Raw genomic sequence first — 27,603 nt, 5'->3', positions numbered from 1 at the left:
TTTAATAGTAACAGACTGAATTTCAGCATTCCATGATGGAAACAAATCCCACCTTTAGAGGAAGGGAACCATAATTGCAATTCGTAAAATATGCCCCATTAAACATCGCTACAAATTTCCTAGAGTTACATTTCCCCTCCCAAAAAAAAAATCATTGGAAGAGCCCCATATCTGGAACACTGGCATGTGTATATATTAAAGGTGATTAGGAGCTTTTTTTACAATGTGACTCTTATGCATGATCTGACAGAAAATGGGTTCAAACTCAGTTTCTTCTCAGACTCTCTCCATTCAGATCTCATCGTTGAGAAGGCCCACGATGTACCAGGTTAAATAATTAAGTAACTTACCTGCAGGATTCAAAGGGTTGTGAGAGATGGGCTCCTTAAAGAAAGTCAAGATACTATTTTTTCATTTTAAATATTACTATATAGGGCTTTTCCGAGCCACTACATAAGCATAATAAAGGACGGCATATGCGCATTAAATTCCAAAATAGCTGCAATTCAGTCAAAAAGTATTTTTCCATCTGTCAGTACAAAAGGTTCTACATGTGATGACAGCTTTTATATGACAGTCAAAATGAATACAAGGATGTTCCTGCATAATTGTGACATTTATCATGATGGATCACACAGGTCTGTATGCTGTTATAGGAGCAAAACAACGTTAAGTCACTACACCTGAAACAGTGTAACCTATTTTACCCTCAAATGGAGGACAAGCGTGAGAGAATATTTCCTGAATCTTTTGACATTGGTGATACACTATTTCATGAATCAGATGCCAAATTAGAGACTGAATCAGACAGATGTCCTCACAGTTATTGAGCTACAATGTCCCTTAATCCCATTAAGTACAAAAAGGTGCATACAATTTCTTTAAACTGGTTGCTCAAATCATTAAGTGTATCGGGCCCAAATTAACTGAATCAGAATTTGTATGTTTTTTTACTTCCCATCATAATCTGCTCGGATATGGATATGTCAATTTCCCTTACAAGGCAACATGCACCTTACAAGTCAATAATATTTAGGGTCTATGGTTACTTGGAAATTCTGCAAATGGAAAGCACGCGCTACTTCCTTACCCGAGCTGCCTGTTGGAAGGCGGAGCCTGAGTGATGACTGATGTGGGAGATGGGAGGGTCGGATGTAGTGGATCATACCCTAGGTGTAGTGGAAGAGACCCCGGACGCACGATGGTTGGGGTTGGAGTGGAACTTAAAACAGGCTTTGAGTGCATTCCCTGAAAATAATTGAAACAGGATGACAATTACCAAAACAAACAAAAACAGATTTATGCATTGCATTTGTCACCAATCAGTTCTAAGAACACATTTGCGAATGACATGCACAACATGTTGTAGTGCCGGAATCCATCACTTCCATGAAACACATGAAGGAAAAGGACTAATAATTTGCCATAAAATACCAAAGCATCCGATTCTTCCGAAACCAGAAAGTGACACTGACACACCCACACACTGACACACACACACTGACACACACACACACACACACACGCACACACACACACACACAAAATGCCCTAATGCATTACTATACTGTGGTTGGAATTCACAGAATCTCAATGTGAGGCAGATGCAAGCTACTGCATCAAAGCACATGTATTGGAATTAGTGGTGCTTTACACTAAAAACTGTGTATGAACTTCAGTAAATAATTAAAAAATAGAGAACTGAAGCATGAAGAATAGAAGCAGAGCTAACAGCAGGTTTAGACATTAGTGTAGTTAAGATGTGGCAAGGTTTCTGAATGCCTTGGATCACAACCTCTTCGTGTTTGCCCAAGATTTAACCTACAAGGAAACAGACTGCTGATGAAGTGATTATGTAAGGTCTTCAAACTGAAATTGACAGCATGTAGCTTGTATCCGAGACCGAAACTGTTCCTAAACCTATAGGACGATAATACAGATATAATTGCAGGACATATTACACGTTACACACCGAAAACCATAGTGACTACAGTACTCTCCTAGTCCATATTCCCCTTTCTTGCATACTTATGGGATGTCATCCAGGGAGGGGACAGGACTGGAGCCTGCTCTGCAGATGCAGCACATTTCAAAAAGAAAATCAGCAGGGCACTTTTATGTATGCAGACATGCCTCCGGCAAGGAACTGCAAAGGCCAGTCTTTTTCTCAATGTGGAACAATTGTTAGTAAAGATTTCTCTTTACTTCAATTTTCTTCCATTTTAAAGGACCCCAAAACCTTTGGCTTTTATTTTTGATCCTGACCTGTACTTTGTACAGTGCAGTGAAGCCTTAAGATTCACTACACTGTCTTTGGATCATCTGTTATGGGGGAACTGTCCTTCAGGCTGTCAGTACTGGGAAACCTAGTTTCCTTTAGTCTTGCGACTTTGTTACTTCTTTTAGTAACTTGTTATCACTTATGGTAACTTTTATCATTGTACAATGCATCTCACAATGCAGTACACTGGGGTACACTTTTTGTTTTGCCCTAGACTAACTCTCAAAGTATTTTTGGTTACTCTAGGTGTGCTAAATGGTCAAGCTGGTGGCAGCAGGGACTATTTATCATTTTTTTGGAGCTTTTTGTTTTAGCTTTACCGTGTTTGGCTAACTGTGGCTAGTGTCCAAACATGGCCGTGCCACATGGTTTTTCGCTTGTCCTTTGGCCATTTTGTTCTTTAGCCTTCTTCCTGGCCTGTGAGGCCAGGAAAATCCTTACATGGACTTCCAGTGCCTGGGAAAGCAGAAGCTTTTGGTGAGCTACTAAAGTGCTATGTGTGTTTGCTGGAAGGATGTGGGCTGGGACTGCCTGGTCCCAATCCACAAACTGGTTTCAGTGTGTCTGAGTGGTATGCATGAATGTTCCCTCCAGTGGTCCTGATTGGACCATTGCTGGGATGTGTGCGGGTTAGTCCTGCAGGGACCCGAGATAGGAGGGAAAGTCTGACCGCGACAAGTGAAGCCCTTTGCGTCACCGTGCTGCGGTGACCACCATCCGAAACCGCTTACCTGAGCCGAGTCTGGTCCTGAGAGGGGTCCTGCATCGAGTTGTGCTGCATTCTTCACCCTGAAAGTCCTTGTACCAGCGAAAGACACCAACCGGAGATCAGCTTTAACCTGCAACCCCTGCAAATCGAGGACTGACTGACGGCGGGAAAAGCAACTTCAGACCCTCTTCCACCGACCTGCCAAGTCTGGGCAAGAATCGGAGTACGGAGGTAGGGGAGTAAAGTTACAGTGGTTATTACCTGCACCTATACTCACCTTAAAGGTTTTCCCAACTTTTACAAAACTTACTATACTTTGGTTTTACCGTAGCTTGCTGTAGCAAGCATTCTAAATGTTGGGGACAATTCTATTAGTTAGAATACAGGGTCCCCCTAACCCTTGGAACTGTTCACTGGACCCCAGAGACCATACCTTCATTTTTTCCAGCTTCACAGACAGTGTCAGAACTTTCCTGAACAATTTACGGAAGGACCATTGAAGTTGGGGTTAACTCTCTGTGGACTGTTAGTGCATAATCTAATCTGTACTTTCTTTTACAGGGATTTGATTTGTATTATGCCCTCAACCAGTGACTGTATATATGTAATCTATTATTAGTGTTGTGTGATATTGCTACATGTTAGTAGTCATTTTTCATTGTGGTGTTTGGCCATAAATAAATAACTGTATTTTAATACATACTGTCTAAGTGTAATTTGAGATTCGTATAGTGTGTACTCATTGTTGACCCTTTACAAGCTCACCACTTCTTGAGACTTAGCCTAGACACTCATCACTGCTACCTTGAAATGGTTTGGCTACAGCTCCCCAGAGTTATCCCTGTAGCAATAAAGGTTGGCCTTCTATACATCTGTCCACCAGGCCAGAGTGTAGAAAATCAGTCCTAAAACAATCTTACCTCTTAATAGCGTGGATGGACCAAGGGAGTTAGGGGCATATGGAAGAAAGTGTATAAACTAGTAGCCCAGTAGTCACTACTGTGAATAGCTTGTATGTACTCCTACAACTCATTCCCTTTCCTCCATACTTAGGGGAGGTTAAAAAGCATCCTGAACTTTAAAAGGGAAGATGGAACGACTACTGACCAAAGAGTTTGGGAGCCTGTCTGAAATAGGTACCAGCTCTTGAACTGGAGACCATTGATTTTGCAGAGGGCTTGAGTGGGGGCTCAGGTTGCTGCCTTGCATATAGCATATAGGGGAACATGGTGCTGAAAAACCACTGAAGCTACCTTTCCAGTGTAAATGAGCATTCATGCCCTAAAATGGTGAAGCATTCTGATCTTCAAGCATTGAACCCTGCCTCTGGAATAAGTTACCAACACAGGCAAGACTCAACCATTCCATTTTACACTTCTGGAAGGAACTAAAGACCCTGCTCTTCAAAGAACATCTTGCCAAATACGTCCCTCCCTCCCCTGCTCCACTACCCATAGCAGCTTTTCTGGTACCCCTGCACCCTACTAGTAACCCTCGAGGGCATCCTCTTTCTACAGCACTCCATCGCTTCCCAGTCAGGTTTGGGCTTTATCAGTGCCATACATACATTCCAAAAATTCAAGCCTGCTGACTATGGCCCCTTTGGAACCCCCGGGGCCAGGAGTAGTAGTACCAAAATTCACAAAAAGATGTTCACATCAGAAAAGGTTTAGTATGTTTACACTTCTGTAAACCTGTAACTAAGCTCTTGCAAGTAACAGCGCCTCAATACCCTTGGGCTGTTTGCGTGCTATATAAATTTAATAAATAAAAATGAATAAATGTTCCAGAAACAAAAGGGCACATACAAATTGTGCAGCATGAGTGCAGCATCCAAAGTAGGATTTGGGCAGAAAATTGGGGGGTAAGAAATGTCTCGACTTAGGTGAAAGGAACAAGTTACTTACCTGTAACTATTTTTCTCCATCATGGGTCTGGCATGGATTCACATGCTCATGCCTCAAGAAAAAACTGTTTAACTTTCACTTATAAACTGCATTTCTCCCTAAACTGATCATTATCCTCTGGGTCATACTGACCCCATCCAATGACAGTCCTCTTCCCCAAGGCCCTCGTCTGGCAGCCATCTCCAGATTTGGTAAGCACGTCAAGTGGCAGTATGACCAAGAAGAGCCGCAGAGGGGACAGAGCGAGGGTTTGCATATGAATCCCTGCCAGACCCGTGCTGGAGAACAATAGTTACAGGTAAGTAACTTGTTCCTTCTCCAGCATTGGGTCTGGCATGGATTCACATGCTCATGAATAACAAATACATAACAGTACAACATTACACAACCACAGGGGGTGGCAAGGCTCAACAGAAGCAAACAACTCTTACCTCTGGAACAGACTCATCTCAAGCGAACAGGTCGTGAATCACTGGAATCCCTGTCGATGCAGTAGAATCTTGTGAAGGTGTGCGTGGACCTCAACGTAGCCGCCGTGCAGATGTCCAGCAGACAGGATCGCAGCGATCGCTATGGTGGAGTGGGCTCTCGGAAGGCCGGCCAGCGGTCGGTTCACCAACCGATGACAGTGCATGAAGCAGCCAGAGAGCCACCTTGAGATGGAAGACTTTGACAATGCCTATCCATGGTACACAGAACCACAGTTCACAAACAGCTGAGAAGTCTTCAGAAAGCCCTTCGTGCATGTCACGTAGAACTTCAGGGCACGAGCAACGTCCAGCAAGTGCAAGGCCCTTTCAGCCGGTGACAAAGGTGTCGGGGAAAAAACAGGTAAGACCAAAGGCTTGTTGAGATGGAATTCGAACAGAACCTCCGGCATAAAAGAGGGGTACCTCCGCAGCACCACCCTCGATTCATGGAACGTCAGTTATGGCGGTTTGCAGGATAGGGCCTGGATCTCACCTACCCTCCTGGTAGAAGTGATGGCCACAAGGAAAGCGGTTCTCCACGAGAGGAACTTCAGGGGCCTGATGCATAGGCTCAAATGGGGCCCCCATGGGCCTCGTCAGCACCACATAGAGTTCCCAGGCCACGGCAGGTGCCTTCACTGGCGGGAAAGATTGAAAAAGTCCTTTGAGGAACTACTTGACGAGTCGATGAGACCAGAGTGACGATCTTCCTGGAGATCTGGTGTAGCGAGAGATAGCCGCCAGAGGAACCTTGATAGAAACGTGTGCCAGACCGGCCTTGGCCAAGGAGAGCAGGTATGGGAGAAACTGCAGGGCCGTGGCCCTCAACGGGTTAATCTTCTGCGACCGGCACAATGTAGCAAAGCGCTTCTACTTGTGACCGTAGCACTTCAAAGTCGATGATACCCTGGCCTTGGCGAGGATCTATCTGCAGTCCGCAGGCAACTCATATCCACCAAACTCTAGGGCTGCAGGAGCCGAGCATGCAGGTTCAGCGACCCTGGGTCGTGATGTAGGATAGCGCGTCCTTGCCTGGTGAGCAAATCCGCAACTACTGGCAGCTTTACCGGGGGTGACGCCGACAGACTGAGAAGGTACCAAATCTGCTGCAACCACGCTGGGGCGAAGAGTATCATCCTGCATCAGCACTGTTTGAGTGTGTTGACTCGTAGCAGGAGAGGCAACAGGGGATGCAGTGTGTTGATTTGTAGCAGGAGAGGCAACGGGAAATGGATACAGAAATAGGCCTACCCACAGGAAGGAGAATGCGTCCCACATGTTCCTTGGTTGGTGGAACCTGCTGGCAAACATCTGGCATTTGGAGTTTGCCGTTGTCGCAAACAGGCCGATCTGGGACCTGCCCCACCTGACAAAGATGCCACTCGTGACCGGAGGTGCTGAAGGTGGTGTTCTTGACTCCCGCTAGGTGAAGAGGGACGAGAAACATCTCTTGACCGATGGCCCAGTGCCACAAGTCCTGTGCTTCCTTGGAGAGGGCTAGGGATCGAGTGCCCCCCTATTTCCTGATGTAGAACATTGTGGTGGTGTTGTCCGTGAAGTTCCTCCCCACCTTGCCCTTCAGAGACGGAAGGATCAACTTAAGGGCCCAGAACACTGCTCGTAGGTCCATGATGTTGACATGGAGGTTTTTCTCCTCCGGTAGCCACAGGCTTCGGCCGTGCAGCTGTCCGGTGTGGGCTCCCCAGCCCTCCAGAGAAGCGCCTGTGGAAACAGTCTCCTGGTATCGATGGGTTTGAAACCCTGTGCCCCGGGCGATGAAGCAGACGACCCACCACCTTATCACCCGACAGAACTCCTCGTCGAGCGGGATCTTCTCCACAAAACTTCCAGACACCTGTACCCAACAAGCGTCCAGGAACTCCTGAAGAGGTCTCATCTGTAACCTGCAGAGCTGGAGGAGGTAGATGCAGGGCGACATCATGCCGAGCAATGACTTGATGGTTCGCACTGTGGCGGTCTTCAACGACAAGAGTCGCTGCACCTTCCCCTGAATGGCCGCTATCCTCTCTGAGGGCAACGCCAGGCAGGACACTGTATTGAGTCTGGCGCAGAGGAACCGCGCGTTCTGAGATGGTGTCAAGCAGGATTTAGAATAATTGATGAAGCCTAGATTCATCAGCAGTTGGATGGTCGCCTCAGTGTGTCTGATGGCCAACTCTAGCGAGCGGGCCCGGATGAGCCAGTCGTCGAGGTACGGGTATACAAGTATCCTCCGTAGACGCAGATGGGCCGCCACCAGTGCCAGGCATTTCGTGAAGACTCTGGGGACCGACTTCAAGCCGAAGGGTAGGGCCTTAAACTGATAGTGCTGTCCCTGCACTACGAATCCATCCATCTTTCTATCCAACAAAAAATCGACTTAAAGACCATCTGTCTTACATACAAAGCCTTAAACCACATAGCCCCACCGTATCTCAACAACAAATTCACCCTGAAATCTACTACCAGAATCACTAGATCCACTAACACATTATGCCTAACAGTGCCCAGATTCTCCCTAAAAAGAGCTGGAGGATCCAGCATCACGGTCCTTGCCTCCAAACTCTGGAATACCCTACCATTCATCATCAAGTCCATCGAATCATTTCAATCTTTTAGAAAACAGGTTATTAGTTGGTTACTGGATAGAAACTAGCATTTTCTATCCCTCTTCCCATGCCTGACAACACTGCCTATTCTTTAATGATGCTCCTTACCTGTATACTGTAGAACGTATATCTGTAAATTGTATATAATGTACTATGTAAACTGTATATATTGTACTTGCAACCTTGTCCCAAAGCGTCTTTTTACCTCTGGGTCTGGAGCGCTATATAAGTAAATAAAACAAACAAACAAAGCGTATACACATTCAGTGTTCCCAGTGAATGGGGACGTGGAAGTAGGCATCTTTCAGGTCCAGCAACATCAAGATATCTCCTTTTTCCAGTTGGCCGAGCACATGCTGCAACGCAACCATAGCTCAGCGGGTTGAGCGCTTGCTGCTGCGTGATCTGCAGGTCGCAGATTTGAATCCTGGCAAGGGGCCAACTCAGCCTTTCATCCTTCGGAGGTCGATAAATGAGTACCAATTTCAGTTGGGTGATTTTGTATGTAATATGCTCTGTAAAGCGCTTAGGATTAAGGCGCTATATAAATAACACATCATTATCATTATGCTGAATTTCTGAGACTTGAGGTACTTGTTCAGACGTCGTTGGTCCAGAATGGGCCTCCAGCCCCCCTTCTGACCAGAAAGTATCTGGAATAGACTCCAGACCCCCCCCCCCACCTCCCGAGAGTCGTTGGGGGATTAGCTCCATCACCCCTTTTTGCAGCATGGCCTGTACCTCCTCCTAGAACTGAGGGATGTGCTGCTGCTGGCGGGCCACTGGAGGGGTCAGCGGACACTTGCGCTGAAACTCTAAGGTATGTCCTTGGGCGAGAGCGCCCAGCACCCATCTGTCAGTGGTGATCTTTCCCCATACGCTGACGAACCTCATCAGACAGCCTCGTCCAGGGTGCACAGGTGGGGGCCCAACGTCCTGGCCAGTTCAGGCTTGCTTCGGAGCGGGCGTCCTGCCTTACGGGAGGAAGGCGGCACTGTCTTCCTCCACTGTAGGCCTGGGAACGGCCTCTGTGGGCTTCCTGAGTCATAGATCTGGAAGGCTGACGGTACGATGAGGAGAAACCTTTGGACGGCCTGTTCGACTTTCCTCTGGAGGAGCGAAAAGAAGAGTGGTGCTGCTGGATTGTGCCCAGGGAACGTGCCGTCTCTGTATCCGCTTTGATGGCCTGTAGGGACTCGTCGATGACCTTCCCAAAAAGGTTATCCCCCGTTGAAAGGCATGTTGAATACCTTCATCTGGACCTCCTGGTACAAATCCGTGGCCTTCATCCAGCACTGGCGACGAAGGCAAACACTGTTCCCCATCGGGCAGAACCCTGTGTCTGCAATGTCCAGCGCCACAGTGATAGCGTGATCTGACAATACCCCTCGCCCCTCCGGGAAAAGAGCAATTGCCTTCATCCTCTTGTCGTCGTGGAGGAACTCCAAAATCAGACCCAGCTTGTACCACAGCTCCCTGTCGAACCTGGCTAGGATCGCCAGTGCGTTGGCGGCCGCAGTGTAAATCACCTTACTTCCCATGGCGTCAAATTTTATTCTCCTCGCTGTCTGGAAGAACTGAAGATGAGGACGGGTTGGACAACCGGTTCCTTGCGGACGCTGAAAACACCAAATCCGGCGATGGTTGCGACCTCAGGCACTTGGGTGCGGATTCCGGCACCCGGTACGTCTTCTCCAGCCTATTCCGTTATGCCAGAGCCATGCAAGTGTTCTTCCAGAGGGCGCGGTCCTCCTCCGATATGTCGTCCAGAAGGGGCACCGCCATGGTTGTTTTCCTCTTGGCCTCACGCCGCTCGTACAAGAAACCCTCCTCCTTGGTTTCTTCGGGAACAAGCTGGAACAGCGCAGAGGCTCTGGAGATCATGGAATGAAACTATCCCACCTCATCTGGTGGGGACGCCCTAGACTGAGGAGCGTCCCCACCAGACTGAGGAGACCCGCTACAAGGATATCGCTGTTATCCGTCGTCGCTGTGGCTGTATCCGTCCCATGTCCGCTGGGGGGGAGAGAGTGGCTGACGCGGATGCAGAGGCTGAAATGGGGGCATTGGATGATATCTCCTCCTTTTTGCTGGTGGCTGATCGTGGGCCTGGGGGATCATTGGGACCGGGCCTTGTGGCATCCTCTTCTGAATCTCCGATACCAATGTGTGGAGGGTTGACAGAATGGCCAGAGTCACATCTCTTGGCTGAGCTGGTGTGATCGGAACACTAGGCACGCGCGGTCCTCTTCCACGTCCTTGTGACCGTGTTTAAGGACTCCAGGTCCTCGTCGTCCATGGACGAAACTTCCATGGCCTGGGGCACGGCCTGGGGCTGATCCGGGACCTCCTCCCCTACCACATCTCTTCTTTAACCTGAGGGGTCGGAACTGGGCTCAGAGACGGCATCACCTTTTCCAGCGTGCCAGCAGACTTCGCCGAAGTCACTGCGGCGGTTTCACACATCGGGGGCAGGGACACCTCTGCCGCGGGGGCTACCTTCACAGGGTTGGCCTCTTTGCCTTTTTAAGAACAGCCCCCACCAGCTCTATCTTGACTTGTGCTCCCACGGATGAGGTGCCCTCAAAGGACTTAGAAGACCGCTCCTCAGACTGGCCGGCCCTGGGAGAGGAATGGCCGTGCACGGGGCATAGGCCTTACCGTTCAGCCACGCTGCCAGTCTACTGTGCCTGTCCTTCGTTGTCTTCTTGGAGAAGCCCAGGCAGATCTCACATTCTCCTTCCTTGTGGTCTGGATGCAAACAGTAGAGGCATACTCTCTCTTCCTAAATATCTTCCTTCTCGAGCTCTTCGCTCATCCGCCTCCAATGCCCTCAGGGTCAGCCGCTTCTCCAAGCAACGAGTTGGGGGTAGATCTCTCTTCGCTGCAGGGGCCTCCCTCTGGAACAGCTTTCCTGCCTCCCTGAAACTTGAGGAGAACCATCCCCGGAAGCACCTCAAAGCCTTCCTCTTTGCTTCTGCTTTCTCTCCCCCTCTACCCTGCTAAATTCCTGATTGAAACTACACTGAATCTGCACTGGGCCACTCTTACTGATCTCGGTCCCTGGCCCAGCCACTTGCCACCTGCACTGCCTCCCTGGCAACCCCTGCACTGCGGGACTGTCTATGCATCCCTACAGCCCTCCTCCCAGCACTTGTCTGCACTTACCTTGCACTTGCCACCAGCTCGCCCCTTATTATTTATCTTGTTATTCTACTACCCCTGTACTGCACTTTCCCCTCTTCCCATGCACTTACGCGATCTGAATGACACCTGGGCTAGTAAGATCGCTGTCTGTCTTCCCTTTGTCCTCCCTCCCTGCCTCGTCACGCCTTGAAACACTTGTGTATAGGCACGTTACAAATGCCATATCATCATTGCAGGTGTTTGTCTCCAACAGACACATTCCGTAGCCCGCACTTGGTGCAAGGCCTGACGTGTGTTAGGCAGAAACCTGTGCAGTTCCCTTGGGGAACACTGCAAAAGATTTAAGACTACAGGTAGAGCAGTAAACCCCTTTGGTAGCAGTCTGTACCACCCAGATTTACCTGGTAGCTGTGGCTGAGCAGTCAGACTTCTCTCAAGAAGAGTTAGGCAGTATGTAAAGTATACACAATATGTACCAAAACACAATAGCACAAGCAAACACTGACCAGAGCTTGGTTTCAAAAGTATATAGTTATTTATTTAAAATACACATAAGTTAAAAACACTCTAGCAAAAATATAGTAAAAGCACTTCAACACAGTTATAATGAAAGTAGATTCAATCCTTTCTCCTATCTAGACAACTCTAGGTAAACACCACTTAATTAAAACAGAGGTGAGTGCTTAACGTTAGATGACACTCTAGTAGTTTCCAAGAAAGGGAGAGAAAAAGCAGAAATGGGTTAGACACACCACTCTAAGGTCCAGAACACTTGCACTAGGCTTAAAGAAGAATAAAGTCACAGGTGAGCAAAAGTCACTAGGCAGGGCCCACTCTTAGAGTAGCCGGAGCGAAAATGTGCCCAAGATCACACTGTTAGTTAGAGATTCAAAGTCTTGCAAAGAGTCAAAAAGAGGTTAGAGTGGCTCAGAAAGTTTAGCCAAAGTGTCCCAGGCACTCCCAGGTTCGAAAGCCGGGGACTAAATCTACCCCGTACAGTCGGTAGCAAGGGAAGCCAGGCGGAACACAGTACCTTAAGCGGACAGGATCCTCCAGCGGTGGCAGTTGTTCCAGGCAGTGGCAGCAGGGCTCGACGTCGGTCAGGGGAGAAGAAGTTCTCGCTGAAGAGCAGAAGAAGAGGGTCGTTGCACTGCCCGGGAAGAAACCAGCCGCGGAGTCCTCCGGTTAAAGGGTTGGTACCGACTTTCGCGGTATGGGGGTAAAGTGTAGTATTCCGGTTGCCGGGGTGCTTGGCACAGGCAAGGCGGCCACGAGATACCTCAAAGAACGGAAAGAAGGCGAAAACTGGTTGTCCCCACCAGTCAAGGGAAGGAGCCACTCCGTTAAGAGTTCTCCTCGGTCGTCGGGAAAAAGTGGTGAGACGGTTCAGCAGGGCTCCACCGGGTGGTGTCGTCGAAGCAGGTCGGCTCAGCTCTTCCCTCGTCGGATTCTTGGTCCTGTGGCGACTTCTGAAGTCCCAGTCCCCAAAGCCCTGCTTTTATGCAGCAAACCCCCATTCACCCAGCCTAGCTGTCACTCAAACATGCTAAGTGGTGAGCCGGCGGCTCACCACTTGGGCCAATCAGGACGGAGTGCGACTTGAGTTACTAAGGTAACTCAGTCCAGGGTGCCTAAATCCCCCTCCACCCCTCCTAAGTACCCCAGACAGAGTGGCACCACTTTGGAGGGCTTCTGTGGAGAAGCCCGCCAAAAGTGGAACAAAGGGCTCCACTTTGGGTCAGAGTTACAGAGGCGAACACCAACGCCATTTTAGAATCAAGTTTTGGCAAAAAGTCCCAACCGGAGTTATAAAAATAAATATATAAACCGGCGGTATGTTTAAGGCTACCGTAAATAAATAATTAAATGTGTTAGCCTAAAACAATGGGAAATCCCATAGGGAAATATTCGCGGTCGAATATAAAAAGTAGTTTCCACTGCCACCAGCCAAAACTCGATCAGGGGGGACGGAGACGTGCCCCCTCGACTAACAGACCCTGGGGCAATCGAATTGCCCCAGCCAGTACGTCCACAATATGATGGTTTGTACTGGTTCTGTTCAGGATTCAAGACTAGCAAAGTCTTTGGTGACTTTACATGCCCTGGGAGACAGTAGTCAGTCCCAGGGTATGGAGTCTATGTTGGGGAGTCCCTAGGACACCCCTGGGTCACGGCACAGAGGGTGCTGTGTGACCCACATCACAAAAATACATGAGGCCCTATGGAGTAAAAGACCCCATAGCCCATTCAACACAAGGTTTAACCAAGAAAACACACTTCAACATGTCCAAGAGTGAGGGTAAAAGAGTCTCACTCTTGGCAGGAGAAAAAAATTAAACCCCAGAAATCCAGCAAAGCTGCTGGGGGACTCACTAGGTAGGGAAATTCAGCCTAAACAGAGAATTCTCCCTAACACTCGCCCCCCCAGACTAAGGGACAGGAGGATTTAATCCACTCCTGGATGAACCTCATACCTCTAGTCGATGATATACATCCTAGAGAGTCCATCAGCATTTTGATGGTGACACCCTGACCTGTGCTCAATGGTGAAATCAAACCCTTGCAGGCAGATTGACCATCTCAATAGTTTTGGATTTTCCCCTTTCATTTGCATTAACCATCTCAAGGGTTGGTGGTCAGTCTGAATAACAAAAGTAGAACCATACAAGTATGGCCTAAACTTCTTCAGTGCCCACACAATAGCAAAGCATTCTCTTTCGATAGTTGCCCACCTTGTCTCAGGATCCTTCAGTTTCCTACTGATGAAGCAAATGGGGTGCTCCCTACCCTTCTCATCCAGTTGGCTTAGAACTGCACCTATACCTACATTGGAAGCATCAGTTTGTACAATGAAAGGTTGGTGGTAGTCAGGAGCTCTCAATACTGGAGCCTGGCAAAGAGCTCTCTTCAGTTTTTCAAAGGCCTGATTGCACTCCTCATTCCATTTTACCTTTTTAGGGAATTTGGGAGAGGAGATTACATTCAGTGGAGAAGCTATGGTCCCATAGTTCTCAATGAAATTCCTGTAATACCCAGTGAGGCCTAGAAAAGCTCTCACTTGGGTTTGAGTAGTTGGTGTTGTCCAATTTTGCACAGCTTCAATCTTGCTGGGCAAAGGCCTTATTTCTCCACCTCCTACCTCATGTCCAAGGTAGACCACTTTACTTTGACCAATCTGGCACTTACTGGCTTTGATTGTCAAATGGGCCTGTTTCAGAGCCTGCAACACATGTCCTAGGTGGTTCACATGTTCTTCCCAGGAGTGGCTGAAGACTGCAATGTCATCCAAGTATGCCATGCAGAAATCTTCCATCCCAGCCAGAACTTGGTTCACCATCCTTTGGAATGTGGCAGGTGCATTTTTCAGTCCAAAAGGCATGACCTTAAACTGGTACAAGCCAACAGGGGTTGAAAATGCAGTTTTCTCCTTGGCATGGTCTGTCAGGGCTATTTGCCAATAGCCTGACGTCAGGTCAAATGTGCTGAGGTACTTGGCTGCACCAAGTTTATCCACCAACTCATCTGTCCTGGGCAAAGGGTGGGCATCAGTCTTGGTGACTGCATTTAGAGCTCTATAGTCCACACAGAATCTCAAGTCTTTGGATCCTGCCTTTGGTACTAACACAACTGGGCTAGACCATGGACTAGTAGAGGGTTCTATTACCCCGAGATCAAGCATCTTCTTGACCTCTCCTTTGATGTGGGCTCTGATATGTTCTGACATTCTGTATCCTCTGCTTTTGACTGGCAGACAGTCACCAGTGAGTATCTCATGCTGGCCCCAAGGGGTCAAGCCTGGTGACAGTGAGAACAGGGAGGCAAACTGATTTAACATAGATTTGCACTCCTCTTGTTGCTCAGGTGTCAGGTCTGAAGAGAGATTGACTCCTTCAACTTTTTCATCTAAAGGTACACCTCTGAGGAGATCAGGGAGAGATTCACTCTCTTCCTCCTCTGCAGCTGAAGCTAGGAGCAAGGCTCCTACATCAGGTCTGGAGATGTAGGCTTTTAGTCGGTTGGTGTGGAAGACTCTAGGAGCTTCCCTGGGTCTGCCCAGATCCACCAGATAGTTGACCTCTCCAAGTTTTCCCACAACCTTGAAGGGTCCCATCCATTTGTCTTGCAAGGCCCTCTGCCTTGTTGGGAGCATAACTAGAACTAGCTGGTCTTGAGTAAACTCAACCATGTTAGCCTTCTGGTCGTGCCAATGTTTGACCAGGGCTTGACCAGCTTTCAAGTTGTCACTTGCTTCTGCCATCATGTGTGACATTCTCCTCCGGAGACCTATCACATAGTCAGTCACTCTGACTGGCTTGAGGGGAGGAGCACCTTCCAACCCCTCCTTAATCAGGGCCAATGGACCTCTGACTGGATGGCCATAGAGAAGCTCAAAGGGAGAATAACCTACTCCCTCCTGAGGGACTTCTCTATAAGCAAAGAGAAGGCATGGCAGTAGAAGGTCCCACTTTTTCTTAAGGGGTTCTTCCAAAGCACCTATCATGCTCTTCATGGTTCTGTTAAACCTTTCAACCAACCCGTTTGTCTGAGGGTGGTAGGCGGTTGAGAACTTGTAGGTAACTCCACAGGTTTTCCACATGGCCTTCATGTAGTGGGACATAAAGTTTGACCCCCTGTCAGAGATTACCTCCTTAGGAAACCCAACCCTGGTAAAAATACCAAGGAGGGCCTTAGCCACAGCCGGAGCTGTAACAGTCCTCATAGGAATGGCCTCAGGGTACCTAGTAGCATGGTCTACTACAACAAGGATAAACCTGTTGCCTGAGGAGGTTGGAGGATCAAGGGGACCAACAATGTCAATCCCTACCCTCTCAAATGGGACTCCCACAACTGGGAGAGGCACTAAAGGTGCCACATTCTTGGAACCAACCTTACCAGAAGTCTGGCAGGTATGGCAGCTCTTACAATATCTATCTACTTCGGCCCCCATCTTTGGCCAATAAAAGTAGAGTGAGAGCCTTTCCTTGGTCTTCTTGAAACTCAAGTGGCCAGCCAAAGGTATCTCATGGGCTAGTTGTAAGAACTGTTGTCTGTTTTCCTGTGGGACTACAAGGCGTTTGTAGTCTCCAGGTTCAGACTCAGTGGGTTCACTGTAGAAGAGGCCATCTTCCCAGTGCAACCTATACTTCCCAGGCTCTTGCCCATCAGCTTGAGAAGCTGCCTGGTGGCGGAGACCCTCCAGAGTTGGACATTCTCTTTGCCCCTTACGAAAAGCTGCCCTGCTAGGCCCACCTTCTGCCAGTAAAGACTGCAGCTCAGGATGGTCCTCGGGGTCCAAATCTCCAATAAGGTTGGGGCCTCCTTCTAGCTCTTCCTCAGAGTCTAGCTCAACCACACAGGGTTGTACCTCCCTCTCAGCCTCAGCTGGAGGTGGAGTTACAGGTGTAACTTTGGACAACCTAGGGGAAGTCCTTGTTGGAAGCACTGGAGTGCTTGCTGCTGGCTTTTTCCTAGGAGTCTTGGGTTGCCCCTTTGCTCCTGATCTGGTAGTTACTGCAGTAAGTTGCTCCAGTGGTAGAGGAGTGATTTCTGTCATCATCTCCTGAGATAACCCTCTCAGGGTTTTCTCCCTTGCAGGTTTTGTGAGTTCCTGAAACCTTTTGCTAGGAGGTCTGGGGGTATGAGATACAACTCCAAGAGCTTTGAGGTCATTACCCAACAGAACCCTACCTGGCACTTCACATTGTACACTGACAGGTATTTTTACAGCCATATCATTACATTGGATGAGAACTGGTAACTGGGGACACATCTGCACAGGCCCACCAGCTAACTTGGTGAGGCATTTGGGTGCCTTAGCAACATCCTCTGCCTTGAAAAATGATTCATCCACCACAGTTATGCTGGCTCCAGTGTCCCTAATGGCAGGAGTCTCCTGACCATTCACCTGGACACTGTCCTTATAATACTCTTTAGTATTATCTGGGATAGAGTTATAGACATCTAAATTCTGTTGCTCCCACAACCCCAGAGAGACTAAAGAAACACTAGCTGAGACTCCAGTGGGTTCATCAGCTAGTAATAGAAAGTTTCCACTTGCCATGGGTACTTCCTCTTCTGGAGCGAAGGCTAAGGAGGCAAGCTGGACCCCTGAAGGTTTACCCTTACATCTGGGATCTCCTTTCACATGGTCAGTAGCCTTACAAACAAAGCATGAGCCAAAGGCTCGCTGGAATGGAGGCTTGTTCTGACCTCCTTCTGGTCTGGGACCAGAAGGTACACTAGCCTGATTTGGTTTCCCTTGTGGCTTACCCTTATAGTTTTGTTTGGGGCCCTCTTTGGAATTTGTAGTATTAGAATTCTCTTTGGAGTCCTTCTTAGACTGTTTTTCCCCATCCTTCTTCTGAGTTACCCCAGAATCCTTGTGAGTGGCCCTGTTGGCAACCCACAAGTCAGCAGCCTTAGCTAGCTTCCGGGAATCTAATTCCCTGGAATCAGCCAAGTGTTGTCTGAGCTCAGGAGAGCAGGCATCATAAATAGTCTCCAACATAAACAAATTCTTCATACCTTCATAAGTGTTCACCTTGTAACCCTTAATCCATCCCTCTAAGTTTTTCAAACATTCATTCACCCAGGTAGCCCAAGGGGTACCATCATGCTTTTTGAGGCTCCTAAACCTCTTAAGATACTGGGAAGGGGTCTTCCCAAACCTAGCTATCAAAGCTAGTTTCACACATTCATAGTCCTTCCTATCCTCCTCCCCCATCTCCATTACCACATCAGTTGCAACAGGGGGAAGCCTAGAGAACAACCAGGTGAGTAAGTCATTTCCTGTGATGTTCTGGAGCCCATGATTATATTCAAACAGAGACAACCAATCCAACACATCCAACTTAGGCTCATACATACCAACCAATTCTTTAGGCATCCGGGGTCTTTTAGGACTGGAACTTCTAGAGGAGCCAGAGAGAGAAACATTCTCAACAGATAATTTCTTCATTTCTAAGTCATACTTGAGCTCCATTTCCCTTAGCCTTAGTTCTTTGTCAGTTTGAGCATTCAGTTTCTTATACTCCAATTCTAGCTTCATTTTCTCTAGTTCAAAGTACTGAGGACTAAATGTGGGACCTGGTAAAGGTCCAGTAGGCACAGCAGGTAGAGCAGGCAGAGGCCTAGGGGGGACAGTTACAACAGCCTCACCCTCCTCTTCTGACTCTTCCTCAGAAACATCAACATTTTGTTCCATGTTAACTTCAACACTGTCATCTACAGTTGCTGGAGTGGTAGGTTCCTCTGAACCATCACCCAGACTTTGGTTAGCTAACAATCTTTCAATCAGCTCCATTTTCTTGCCCTTAGTCAGGAGATCCTTATGTTTACAGAGCACTCTTAAACAATCAGCAGTTTTGGCTGCAAGGGACTCTTGACTATAGCTTTCTATAACTGACATGTTAGAGGTTTTACTTTTTCAGTGCTAAGCTTTGTGGTTAGTTGCACTAAGGTATCTAAAGCACAATAAAATGTATACTCAATACAAATCCCACCGCTGTACACCAGTGTTAGGCAGAAACCTGTGCAGTTCCCTTGGGGAACACTGCAAAAGATTTAAGACTACAGGTAGAGCAGTAAACCCCTTTGGTAGCAGTCTGTACCACCCAGATTTACCTGGTAGCTGTGGCTGAGCAGTCAGACTTCTCTCAAGAAGAGTTAGGCAGTATGTAAAGTATACACAATATGTACCAAAACACAATAGCACAAGCAAACACTGACCAGAGCTTGGTTTCAAAAGTATATAGTTATTTATTTAAAATACACATAAGTTAAAAACACTCTAGCAAAAATATAGTAAAAGCACTTCAACACAGTTATAATGAAAGTAGATTCAATCCTTTCTCCTATCTAGACAACTCTAGGTAAACACCACTTAATTAAAACAGAGGTGAGTGCTTAACGTTAGATGACACTCTAGTAGTTTCCAAGAAAGGGAGAGAAAAAGCAGAAATGGGTTAGACACACCACTCTAAGGTCCAGAACACTTGCACTAGGCTTAAAGAAGAATAAAGTCACAGGTGAGCAAAAGTCACTAGGCAGGGCCCACTCTTAGAGTAGCCGGAGCGAAAATGTGCCCAAGATCACACTGTTAGTTAGAGATTCAAAGTCTTGCAAAGAGTCAAAAAGAGGTTAGAGTGGCTCAGAAAGTTTAGCCAAAGTGTCCCAGGCACTCCCAGGTTCGAAAGCCGGGGACTAAATCTACCCCGTACAGTCGGTAGCAAGGGAAGCCAGGCGGAACACAGTACCTTAAGCGGACAGGATCCTCCAGCGGTGGCAGTTGTTCCAGGCAGTGGCAGCAGGGCTCGACGTCGGTCAGGGGAGAAGAAGTTCTCGCTGAAGAGCAGAAGAAGAGGGTCGTTGCACTGCCCGGGAAGAAACCAGCCGCGGAGTCCTCCGGTTAAAGGGTTGGTACCGACTTTCGCGGTATGGGGGTAAAGTGTAGTATTCCGGTTGCCGGGGTGCTTGGCACAGGCAAGGCGGCCACGAGATACCTCAAAGAACGGAAAGAAGGCGAAAACTGGTTGTCCCCACCAGTCAAGGGAAGGAGCCACTCCGTTAAGAGTTCTCCTCGGTCGTCGGGAAAAAGTGGTGAGACGGTTCAGCAGGGCTCCACCGGGTGGTGTCGTCGAAGCAGGTCGGCTCAGCTCTTCCCTCGTCGGATTCTTGGTCCTGTGGCGACTTCTGAAGTCCCAGTCCCCAAAGCCCTGCTTTTATGCAGCAAACCCCCATTCACCCAGCCTAGCTGTCACTCAAACATGCTAAGTGGTGAGCCGGCGGCTCACCACTTGGGCCAATCAGGACGGAGTGCGACTTGAGTTACTAAGGTAACTCAGTCCAGGGTGCCTAAATCCCCCTCCACCCCTCCTAAGTACCCCAGACAGAGTGGCACCACTTTGGAGGGCTTCTGTGGAGAAGCCCGCCAAAAGTGGAACAAAGGGCTCCACTTTGGGTCAGAGTTACAGAGGCGAACACCAACGCCATTTTAGAATCAAGTTTTGGCAAAAAGTCCCAACCGGAGTTATAAAAATAAATATATAAACCGGCGGTATGTTTAAGGCTACCGTAAATAAATAATTAAATGTGTTAGCCTAAAACAATGGGAAATCCCATAGGGAAATATTCGCGGTCGAATATAAAAAGTAGTTTCCACTGCCACCAGCCAAAACTCGATCAGGGGGGACGGAGACGTGCCCCCTCGACTAACAGACCCTGGGGCAATCGAATTGCCCCAGCCAGTACGTCCACAATATGATGGTTTGTACTGGTTCTGTTCAGGATTCAAGACTAGCAAAGTCTTTGGTGACTTTACATGCCCTGGGAGACAGTAGTCAGTCCCAGGGTATGGAGTCTATGTTGGGGAGTCCCTAGGACACCCCTGGGTCACGGCACAGAGGGTGCTGTGTGACCCACATCACAAAAATACATGAGGCCCTATGGAGTAAAAGACCCCATAGCCCATTCAACACAAGGTTTAACCAAGAAAACACACTTCAACATGTCCAAGAGTGAGGGTAAAAGAGTCTCACTCTTGGCAGGAGAAAAAAATTAAACCCCAGAAATCCAGCAAAGCTGCTGGGGGACTCACTAGGTAGGGAAATTCAGCCTAAACAGAGAATTCTCCCTAACAACGTGGCATCTTCCTTCCTTCTCCTCCGTCATGGTCGGAGGGCGCAAAGTAGGCCCTATGGCTTTCTGGAAACTTCGAGGATCTTCGCCTTTGAGGGGCACTGAAATTCACTGACAATGGGTCCCTAATGTCAGTAGATGGAGAAAAGAGCACACAGGATCTTTTGGAACAAAAATAGAACCTTTTGCCATGAAAAACACAAAAAAACAGAAGTAGCTCGCAGAGTACTCCCTACACTGAAACGTGCAGTAAACATCTGAAGATGGCTGTCAGAGGAGGGGCTTAGGGAGAGCGCAGTCATTGGATGGGGGCAGTATAGCCCAGAGGACAGCGATTGGTTTAGGGGAGAAATACAGTTTATAAGTGAAAGTGAAACTGTTTTTCTTTTACCGAGGATTCCCAGCCCGACAACGGGGAATGAGCATGTGAATCATGACAGACCCCAAGCTGGAGAACAAAGACATACTCTTAGGCATAAAAAAGGAATGAGCTTGAAGACTCACTTTTTCCTAAAGACTCAAATAGAGCTCGGACACAGTTTGATCACAAATTCAGTGGGAGGAAATTATCCACACAAGAAAAACTTCTTTCCATGTAGTCTTAGGCTAGGGGGGTCAGACATCCTTTATGCAACCATCGATAGGACAATTTTAAGGTCTAAGTGGGGAAAGGCAAGCAAGTGGAGGGAGGGAGAGGGAGTCTGAGTAGTACATTAAAGTGTTTTTTGACTGCTGTGTGTAGCAAGGGGACCACAGACAGATGGGTCCAGTAAGAATCCAGAGATAGTTTGGACTCTGAACCTGCACTCCCTGCTGTAACAAGAGATCTAAGCCCTGAACCAAAACCCGGACAGCGGTGGGGTCATCACAAGTAGGTAGGAGATCTAGATAGTGTTCACCAGTACAGAGTGAGGTAACAATTGGGGCTACATATCTTGTACAGCACCTTGACTATCAGTGGGGGCTGCATGAAGAGTTTGACCCCTCCCATGTGAGGAGGTGCCACCTAGGAAATCAACTCCCTGACCCCTTCATTTGGCATACATGGTAAGCACAATGCATGTAAAGCTTATGGGTAAGAAAGACATAGGGAACCAAAAAGACAACAGTATAAAATTAATGCAGCCATAATCAGAACCTTAAATATCAACACATGCATGAATAGTCACTGTAATCAACACAACCTACACAGTAAAATTAACAGATAATAATCTTATGTTTATTTAGAGCCAGAACATTTCTCAGTAGTGTTAAAGGAGTGGACATCTCGGATAGCTGTGGGAAGCATTCATTTAGATACATGGAATAAAAATCAAACATCCAAAACATTTCATCTGGATATTGAACTAACAAAAAGGACATGAGAACTGCTCCCAGAAATTACATATAAATTAAGAACGCAAGATCAGAAGAGTACACATTTAACAAGCCTATACAATTTGGTAAATGAATTGTAAAGAAAACTCTTAAATGACCATGTGTAGGGAGAGGCTATCCACAATGATTCAAGGTTTTAGTCTTTACTAGCTTATTTAGACACAGGGCCAAATAAGTTATTTAAATCCGATTCATTAAAGCACTTGACACACAAATGTTTAAAGTAGATGCTCCCATTATGTTCAAGGTGTGGTAAAGTGGTCTTATTATAGCACCCTTCTGGCAATAACGTTGGCCTCGCTGCACGTCTCTAACAAAACCTTCTTTCCATCTTCCTCGCATTCCATTTGGAGTGGTACTTTCACGGCCAGACCACCTGGAGTCAATGAAAATGGCATTGGTGCGCAGTATGAGAGACAATAGGGTTCGAAATTGAGTGGAGCTGGGAGCTATGTAGCTCCTGCTTGCAGCCTAGAAGAGCCTGGTTAGCTGGATAGACATCTACCAGGAGCCACCTTTGCCTCTCCAGGCCACCTGATGCTGAACAAACACCACCAGTCAAGTGGCACAGCGAGAAGAGCGGTCGCTTTGACATCGTGCAGAGCTTGCCAACGCAGGTTCGAATCCCGGTAGGGCCAAACTCAGCCTTTCATCCTTCCGAGGTCGATAAATGAGCACCACACACCGTGGGTAATAATAAGCAGCGCTCAGATACCTGAGGGTTCGTAGCGCTATATAAATGCAAAGACACACACACACACACACACACACACACACACACACACTATGTAAATTTAAATCTGTGCATAGGGAACAATCTATGAACATTAGGGCACATCTGTACATTTAAGCTTAAGAAGTCTTAAATAATGGACAAAATTATATGTTTGCATCTTAGGTTAGATTTGCAGAACGATATCTACTAGCTCCTTGTTCCCCAGTGGTAACTCCTGGTCACTGGTTAATGCTGCATACTCAAAAGCTCCTTTTAGCTCCTGCTTATCCAATCTCAATTTCGATCCCTGCACAGTAACATACCGTAATAACTAAGGAAGAGCTGTCCAGATGTAATAAACAAAGCACTCTGGCCTCCCAGGCCGGATTGCGTTTCAAACATAACTATAACTAGTATTGGCAAACCCAACAGTTTGGACTTTGTGTAGGATTGGAATAGGCGTTGCCAGGCAATGCAATAATGGTACGATCTGGCCATGAGACGTAAACAATATGAGATTACCTGGGAATATGATATCTATGGTTGGTACCTATCTAGTACCTATACACAAGCCAAAACATGTGGTTTTTTGTAAATGCTTCTTTTTAGCAGGAGTGCAAGGTACAGATATGAACCAAGTGGCACACTTCGTTAATGCATTTATATTACACCATTAGCACATTTACAACGGTAAGCAAGCTATTAATTCAGTGGACGTATTAGAAATAACATAGGCAAGCCAAAGTTTAATGTCACTACTTGATAGAACTAGCTTAAAGAGATCCCTGGAGGATGCGCTTTGGGCAGGGAGGAGCACATCATGAGTGGTCACGTCTATATTGATTAGCATGACAGGGGAAGTCAATGCATGGGTAAACAACAAAACAACATCCACAAGCTGTGTGTTCCTCCTCACAGGTCATCTACCTCTTTCCTAGTTTACTTCAATTCAATAGTTTCAGCTTAAAGTTGGTGAATAAGCGCCACGTAACAGCGAAAAGCACTCTTCAGGATTCATGGACCGAACTTACATCATAGCAGTCTTTCGAAAAGGTTGCAGTAGACCCGAACAGCTACTTGCCCATTGCTTTAAAGAATTTTGCATGTAAAATGCTCATGGCTTCACTCTTGGAAGAGTAAACATGGTGGGTAAGGCATAATAAAATACTACTGACTTTCAGACAGTGTTTCGCATACTCATTGTTACGTCTTGCAATGGACTAATTCTCAATGTGCTCAAATGGGTGCTAAAAAAGAAAAGTTCCCTGTATGTTGACTATCTAGAATAGTCTGCTTCTTTCAATACAATAGGTAGGAACAGATTGTCGGGAAAGCTTCAAGGCTGTGGTATTGATGAGAGATTGCTAATACCCTTAGATCTGTTGCTTACAAATATGAGCATATCAATATATTTGGTGGCCCAAGGAAGAGAAATAGTGGCATGCCTGTTAACCCATTGGTATCTTTCCTAGATTCACAAGCTTTAATATTCCCAATCGTCAGACTGGGAAGCCCCAGTAATTTAAATAATAATAATATAAAAACTTTTCCTTTAGGAAAAAGCAACACACAGAGCCCCATCGGGCCTGTTTAGCCGTTCACTTGTGGAGTCCCTCCACCTCCTTTGGACCTTTTAGGCCACAACCAATGAGTTGCAGGGTTTAGGCTCTACCCCATTGAGCCATCTTTAGATGTTGAACCGTGAAGGCTAGTAACTGATGAATGACTGGAGAAGGAGCAGCCTCTCCCCAGGGGAGGAGGGCGGGTGCATGTGAATCTATGAAAGATACCAATGCTGGCGATATAAAGTTAGAGTTAAGTAACTAAGACTTCTCCAGCATTGGATCTTTCATAGGTTCACATACTTGAATACAATACCAAGCAGTTAATTACAATCCAACAAGTCTGATAGCCGGAAGGTTGCACCTCTATGTGAATGCGCTATGTATACTTATAGCATACAAAGTAAGGCTACTAGAAAAATACATGCAATGGGATGGTGGGAACAAACAAGAGTCTAAATTAAGGAACAAAAGGCTGCTGCTACATTAAGTGAATAAGTGCTGAGGCACTGCTTGTCATACAGATGATTCCCTTCTGCTGTCTTCTTCCAAGCAGTAATGCCGGGCAAACGTGTGGATGGTGCTCCAGGTGGCAGCCCGGCAGATGTCTTTCAAAGACATTCCTGCCTGGAACGCACAGATGATTCCCTTATGCTGTCTTCTTCCAAGCAGTAATGCCGGGCAAACGTGTGGATGGTGCTCCAGGTGGCAGCCTGGCAGATGTCTTTCAAAGAAATTCCTGCCTGGAACGCTGTTGAGGCCTCTCGCTCTGTTTGAGTGCGCCGTGGGGGTGGTTGGCAGAGGGTTATTTCTGATTTGTGACAGTGAGTAATGCAACTGGAAACCCAACATGCCAGACCTTGTTTTGCTATGCATCGACCTGGAAAGGCAACAAAATGTCTTGTTGAAGTCGTGAATTCTCTTGTTCTCACAAGGTAGAATTTGAGTGCCCTCACCACATCTAGTGAATGTAGCATCTGTTCCGCTGTGGTTTTGGGGTTGCCAAAGAAAGTGGGCAAAATAATTATTTCCGCCAAGATGAATAGGAAGAATTTCGGGTGAGGATGAAGAATGACCCTGTCCTTGTGAAAGATTGTGAAAGGCAGCTCGGTGAACAGTGCTGGTAGCTCCCCGATGCGCCTGGCTAAGGTGATAGCCACTAAGAAGGCTGTTTTCCACGATGAAAACTTTGTGAACTTAGGTGCTCTCATTAGTGCAGCTAAGATTGTGTTAAAACACCAGGTAGAAGCAATTTTCCTTTGTCTGGGAAAACAGTGCATAAACCCTTTAATGAAGGTTTTGACTGTCGGGTGTGCCACTAGAGAGTGTTAATGAGGCCTGGTGGCATTAGCAGTGATCGCCGAGAGATGGAACTTGATGGAAGAAATTGCCAAACCACTCCTTGCTAGATGTAGAAGTTAAGGTAAAATGTGTTCTGCAGATGCCAAGAAGGGATCTGTGCCAGCTTCTGAACACCAGAATGGAACAAGTTACTTACCTGTAACTGTTGTTCTCCAGCATGGGTCTGGCATGGATTCACATGCTCATGAATATTCCCCGTCAGGCCGGGAATCCTCGGTATAGAAAAAAATCAGTATCAGATTCGTTTCTGATCTGCCTTTCTTAGTAGTAACCAATCACTGGTCTCTGGGTCATACTGCCCCCAGCCAATGACTGCCCTCTCCCTAAACCCGCCTCCGGCAGCCATCCTCAGATTTGGTAGCACGTAAAGTGGCAGTATGACCAAGTGAAGAGCCGCAGAGGCGTAGGCGGGAGGGTTCGCATGTGAATCCATGCCAGACCCATGCTGGAGAACAACAGTTACAGGTAAGTAACTTGTTCCTTCTTCAGCCTGGGGTCTGGCATGGATTCACATGCTCATGAATAAGAGAATACATAGCAGTACACACATGCACAACCACGGAAGGTGGCAACAGGCTCAACATTAAGCAATACAACAACTCAACATTAAGCAACCCTTACCTCCTCACCAGGCTCACCTTAGGCGAACAGGTTGCGCAGCACTGCTTGGCCGACCCTGGACTCCTCCCTGGAGTCCCGATCGAAGCAGTAGAATCTTGTGAAGGGGTGCGTCGACCTCCACGTAGCAGCCCTGCAGATGTCCAGCAGGGGCACACCAGACAGGAACGCCGTGGTAGCAGCGATCGTTCTGGTCGAATGGGCTCTCGGACGGCCGGGCAGCTGTCGGTTTGCCAACCGGTGACAGTGCATGATGCAGTCAGAGAGCCATCTGGAAATGGAAGTCTTCGAGAGAGCCTTCCCTTGATTCACAGTCCCAAAGTTCACAAACAGTTGTGACGTCTTCCGAAAACTCTTCGTGTGGTCCACGTAGAACTTCAGCGCTCTAGCTACATCCAGCGAGTGCAAAGTCCTCTCAGCCGGCGACGAAAAGAAAACTGGCAATACCAAGGGCTCGTTGAGGTGGAAGTCCGACGGCACCTTGGGCATAAAGGATGGGTGTGTCCTCAGCACCAACCTTGTGTCATGAAAAGTCAAGTATGGAGGCTTGCAAGATAGGGCCTGGATCTCTCCCACTCGTCGTGCAGAGGTGATGGCCACGAGGAAAGCTGTCTTCCACGACAGGAACTTCAAAGGCGCCAAATGCATAGGCTCGAATGGGGCCCCCATGAGCTTAGTCAGCACCACATTAAGCTCCCACGCCGGGGCAGGAGCCTTCACCAGCGGGAATGATCAGAATAGTCCCTTCATGAATTCTTTCACCAGGCGATGAGACCACAAGTACGCCCGTCCCGTCGTCCTGGTATATCGGGAGATTGCAGCCAGATGTATTTTGATGGAGGCGTGAGCCAGTCCAGCTTTGGCCAGCAACAGTAGGTACGGCAGTACTTGAGGGGCCATAATCCGCAGAGGGTTAATCTTCTGTGCACGGCACCAGACAGAGAACCTCTTCCATTTATGTCCGTAGCACTTGAGAGTTGAGGACGCCCTGGCCTTTGCAAGAACCTCTCTGCAGTCGGCCGGGATGTCGTACCCTCCAAACTCTAGTGCTGCAGGAGCCAGGCCTGCAAGTTCAGCGACTCTGGGTTGTGGTGAAGAATGGCGCCTCCTTCTCTGGAGAGAAGGTCTGCATCCGTCGGCAGCTTGACTGGTGGGGACGTTGACAAGTCCAGAAGGTCCAGGAACCAGATCTGCCTCGGCCACGGCGGTG

General features: G+C 47.6%; 1 protein-coding gene across 2 annotated transcripts in view; it reads right to left on the bottom strand.

Moving 5' to 3' along the window:
• LOC138582204 (cyclic AMP-dependent transcription factor ATF-7-like) overlaps positions 1-27,603 on the bottom strand; it is a 1,375,782-nt gene that overhangs the window by 375,575 nt on the left and 972,604 nt on the right. For both annotated transcript variants that reach the window (XM_069653279.1, XM_069653280.1), the window contains exon 6: positions 1,091-1,248. In XM_069653279.1, coding sequence (XP_069509380.1) covers positions 1,091-1,248 — 158 coding nt within the window. The remainder of the gene's footprint in view (positions 1-1,090; positions 1,249-27,603) is intronic.

This window comes from Ambystoma mexicanum, chromosome 3q, assembly GCF_040938575.1.
Source record: "Ambystoma mexicanum isolate Mex_15411 chromosome 3q, UKY_AmexF1_1, whole genome shotgun sequence".
Taxonomy (NCBI): Eukaryota; Metazoa; Chordata; class Amphibia; order Caudata; family Ambystomatidae; genus Ambystoma; species Ambystoma mexicanum.
This window is presented reverse-complemented; position numbering and strand designations above follow the sequence as displayed.